Source organism: Sinocyclocheilus anshuiensis, unplaced genomic scaffold (assembly GCF_001515605.1).
Source record: "Sinocyclocheilus anshuiensis isolate Anshui unplaced genomic scaffold, SAMN03320099.WGS_v1.1 scaffold2214, whole genome shotgun sequence".
Classification (NCBI taxonomy): Eukaryota; Metazoa; Chordata; class Actinopteri; order Cypriniformes; family Cyprinidae; genus Sinocyclocheilus; species Sinocyclocheilus anshuiensis.
The window spans coordinates 32449-37255 of NW_015555849.1; the positions used below are offsets into that span (position 1 = coordinate 32449).

General features: G+C 35.7%; 1 protein-coding gene across 1 annotated transcript in view; it reads left to right on the forward strand.

Annotated features, from left to right (window-relative positions):
- The window catches only part of LOC107675623 (uncharacterized protein C16orf52 homolog B-like), a 29541-nt gene extending 27346 nt beyond the window's left edge, over positions 1 to 2195 (forward strand). Inside the window, exon 3 of the mRNA XM_016470024.1 lies at positions 40 to 2195. Within this exon, the coding sequence (XP_016325510.1) occupies positions 40 to 224 (185 nt within the window). The 3' untranslated portion in view covers positions 225 to 2195. The remainder of the gene's footprint in view (positions 1 to 39) is intronic.
- Positions 2196 to 4807: the final 2612 nt, after the last annotated feature.

The window sequence follows — 4807 nt, forward strand, 5'->3', positions numbered from 1 at the left end:
AGCTATATAGTAACGCTTTCTTTCTGTCTTTTTTTACAGTGATCTTGTTTTGTATGGCCGCCCTCATATTCCCAATAGGATTCTACATCAATGAAGTAGGGGGACAACCGTACAAATTACCCAACAACACAGTGGTGGGCTCCTCTTATGTACTGTTCGTGCTCTCCATCTTCTTCACAATAGTGGGGCTCCTGTTTGCGGGAAAAGTCTGTCTTCCTGGCTGAGGGGACGTTCCCAGCAGGGACAGCCGGGGTGTTCAAAGTGAGACGGAAGGAAACGGCACTCATCGAGAAGGGCCAACGACAGGGGGTGGTGGTATATGGTAATAACTTATTAAACTGCGAAATTAAACAGACGATTACTGCACACACTACATACGAGTGCTCCCCTCCACCCAACCCAAGCTTCGTTAAACCCGTGCTGTCTTTATGTTGCACCTTTGAGTTTCAACCCAAAGGATCAGGGCTTTGGAGTACACGCAGGCCCGTCCGGAAAGGACAGAGCGCATCCACAGCGACTGCTTCCAGTACTACTTTACTTTGGAATATAGTTCTGTATCTTCTGTTCATTTAAGTTTGCAGAGTTTCACACAATTGCGCCCCCTGCCTTTGTGGAGAGGAAAGACTAGAAACTGGTGGAGAATGCGGGCAGTGACACGATGGACCGGGTGCTCGGTCCATCCAGAGGGGCCACAACGGGACTCCCACATTCGCTCTGGCGGCCCTAGAGCTGGCCGGGACACTGCACTGATACAAAAGAGGGAAAGGAAAAAGGGAACAGTATTAAGAACAATTTTGCTCGCACGCTACATGAGGCGAACACTCCAGGACTGCCGGTCAGGACCCTGCAAGGCTGTGCCTCGCTGTTAAACCTGTTACACGCTCAGATATTGACGGACTGAATGTCTCTGAATCTGACACCATACCAAAATAAACTCCCGCCTGAGCTTACTTGAGTGTGAGGCGAGTTTAGTTCAATCACAGGCGGATGTATTTGTGCTTTGACTTTACACCTGCTCATCTCTTCTTGTTTTGATCTCTGGGTTTGCAGAGCCCTTCATTTGTTTGGTTTGATTTGCTAATGTGCCATAAACCTGTTTTGTTGTATGAATGCTAAGGGCATGAGTTGGGTTTTAGGGAGCACTGCGTGGTATAGCCATTTCAGTAGGCGAAGCACTACAGATGTACAAAAATGAACTCCTTACCTCATTATTTTGCGATTCAGAATTATTTTTCCCCCACCATGACAAAATATGTGCCCTGTAAGTTTTGTTCTGCCTTGATCACAGACATTTCGTTCAAATGCTGCGATCATGGCAAATTATTTATCTGACACTGAATAAAAGGAGCTCAAGAATGCGTGCGTGTTACATTCGCTCGGTTTTTGAAACATTCCCCTTTTTGGAATGCAAATGTACTCTGTTGAGAGTGTCTCTACAGTGGAACAAAACCATAAGTGTTTGTTTATGATGGATGTGTGATATGAAGGTTACATTTTGCCCACAAGCAGTTGTTTTTTCGTTAATCTTCTCTTAGTGTGTGTTGTTTTATTTGAATGTGCTCTTTTGTTTAATCCACTTAAGAAAGGTCATGCTCACAGTCGCCTTTACATTCTTTACTAAATTAGTTTCATTAATGCTTTAAAAGACTGCATTTTCCTAGGAAACATTCATGTTCATTATAGGGATGGCAAACAGATAAAGTATATTTATTCAAATATTAGATGATTCTCGTAAATATATGGGGTAAAAACATACACTCTTGGATCGAAGAATTGATAAAAAATGTTTATAAGAAATTCCCTCCTGCATTCAGGCAAGATGTGTACAATTGCTTTTGACAAAAGATGTCACTCCGTATCGCACTGGGACCTAAATCAATGTGAACTGTGAGAACGACGGTGGACCGCAGTGGACAACTTGCGTGCTAAAGACTGCTTCTGCTTTGGATATTTTGGGAAACCCATCATAAAATGGAAAAAAACGTGCATATAGGGTAATGAAAAGCTATTATTTATGGTTTTAAAAGGGAAGGAAACTAATGTATGAGTAACAGTATTATCTATCAGAGGATGTTAGCAGTCCTTGTGCACAGTTACTGTTAACAGATCCGTATTACTGGCAAGACAACGGTTTTCTCTGCTACTCTTTGTTTCAGTATCTCACTGTATACAATAAAAGGCATTAAAGAAGGCGAACTGTTTGAGTTCAACTGAGCTTTACTTCATTAGGAATCCAGCTGTAGCGATTTCTCTACTTTCTATCCCGATGGTAAAAATTCACCAAACCTTGCATGCATGAAGAATCTGTGGCTAATTGCATTTTGAGTAATTTTTGGAAGCATGAGATGTATGGTTGCCTAGCAACTACTAGTTAAATTTGCAATATTCAAAACATCACCCGGTTTGAGCTAGAGAAAAATTCTCTCACCAGACTACTGCTGCTCGTAGACTATTTTTGTCAGTATTTGACATTGAAGTAAAACTAAAAATCCTGAGATTGCTGGTGTCATTTTTGGAAGTGTACTTTTACAAGTTTGCAAAACTGAAATGGATTTGGTAAATTAAAGTGTTAGACTGTCAATGCAATTCAGTGAAATGTAACGTTAAAGGGTTATTTAGCTTTTGCACATTCGCATCTCCTTGCATTGTGTTGGCTGACAGGTCCTGGAGGAGGGTTTTGGAAAGAGGCTGTGTGCTTGAAGAAATAGAGTGATCTAATTTAACTCAACCAGAAGTTGCTGAAATAATTTACAGTACCTTTAAATATGGGACATCCCTCATACTAGCAAATGAGAAAAAAATCTAGCAAAAAATAAATCATCAGATAGATAGAAATCATCAGACAGCTAGATAGATAGAAATCATCAGATAGATAGATAGAAATCATCAGATAGATAGAAATCATCAGATAGATAGATAGATAGAAATCATCAGATAGATAGATAGATAGAAATCATCAATCATCAGATAGATGGATAGAAATCAATAGATAGATAGATAGAAATCATCAGACAGCTAGATAGATAGAAATCATCAGATCGCTAGATAGATAGAAATCATCAGATAGATAGAAATCATCAGACAGATAGATAGAAATTGATTAGAGAAATCGTTAGACATAGAAATCATCAGATAGATTGAAATCATCAGATAGATAGATAGAAATCGATATAGATAGAAATCGTTAGATTGAAATCATCAGATAGATAGAAATCAGATAGATAGAAATCGATATAGATAGAAATCGTTTGAAATCATCAGATAGATAGAAATCATCAGATAGATAGAAATCATCAGACAGATAGATAGAAATCAATATAGATAGATTAAAATCATCAGATAGGTAGATAGAAATCATCAGATAGATAGAAATCATCAGATAGATAGAAATCTTTGATAGATTGAAATCATCATATAGATAGAAATCATCAGATAGAAATCATCAGATGGATAGAAATCATCAGATAGATAGATAGAAATCATCAAACAGATAGAAATCATCAGATAGGTAGAAATCATCAGATAGATAGATTGAAATCATCAGATAGATAGAAATCATCAGATAGATAGAAATCGATATAGATAGAAATCGTTAGAAATCATCAGATAGATAGATAGAAATCATCAGATAGATAGATAGATAGAAATCATCAGATAGGTAGAAATCGATAGACAGAACTCATCAGATAGAAATCATCAGATAGATAGAAATCATCAGACAGATAGATAGAAATCGAGATAGATAGATTGAAATCATCAGATTGAAATCATCAGATAGATAGAAATCATCAGACAGATAGATAGAAATCGATATAGATAGATTGAAATCATCATAGATAGAAATCATCAGATAGATGGAAATCATCAGATAGATAGAAATCGTTAGATTGAAATCATCAGATAGATAGAAATAGATATAGATAGATAGATGGATAGATGGACTATAGAGACAAAAAAATGTAACTACAAAAAAATAAAACTTTAAATTAATATTGAAAACGGAAAATTAATATGAATAAACTGTAAATTAAATGTTAATAAAAACTATAATAGCATATCAGTGATACTCATAACACTGCATTATGCATGATTCTTTTATTCACAGCCTTGTTTAACAGTAAGGAATTATGCATATAGTTAAATAGATAATAAAATTGATTTTGCAAAAAAAAAAAAAAAATCATCAGATAGATAGATAGATAGAAATCATCAGATGGATAGAAATCATCAGACAGATAGAAATCGATATAGATAAATAGATTGAAATCATCAGATAGATAGAAATCATCAGATAGATAGAAATCGTTAGATAGATAGAAATCATCAGATAGATGGATAGAAATCATCAGACAGATAGAAATCATCAGATAGAAATCATCAGATAGATGGATAGAAATCATCAGATAGATGGATAGAAATCATCAGACAGATAGATAGAAATCATCAGACAGATAGATAGAAATTAGAAATCATCAGATAGATTGAAATCATCAGATAGATAGATAGATAGAAATCATCAGATGGATAGAAATCATCAGACAGATAGAAATCGATATAGATAAATAGATTGAAATCATCAGATAGATAGAAATCATCAGATAGATAGAAATCGATATAGATAGATTGAAATCATCATAGATAGAAATCATCAGATAGATGGAAATCATCAGATAGATAGAAATCGTTAGATTGAAATCATCAGATAGATAGATAGATAGAAATCATCAGATGGATAGAAATCATCAGACAGATAGAAATCGATATAGATAAATAGATTGAAATCATCAGATAGATAGAAATCATCAGA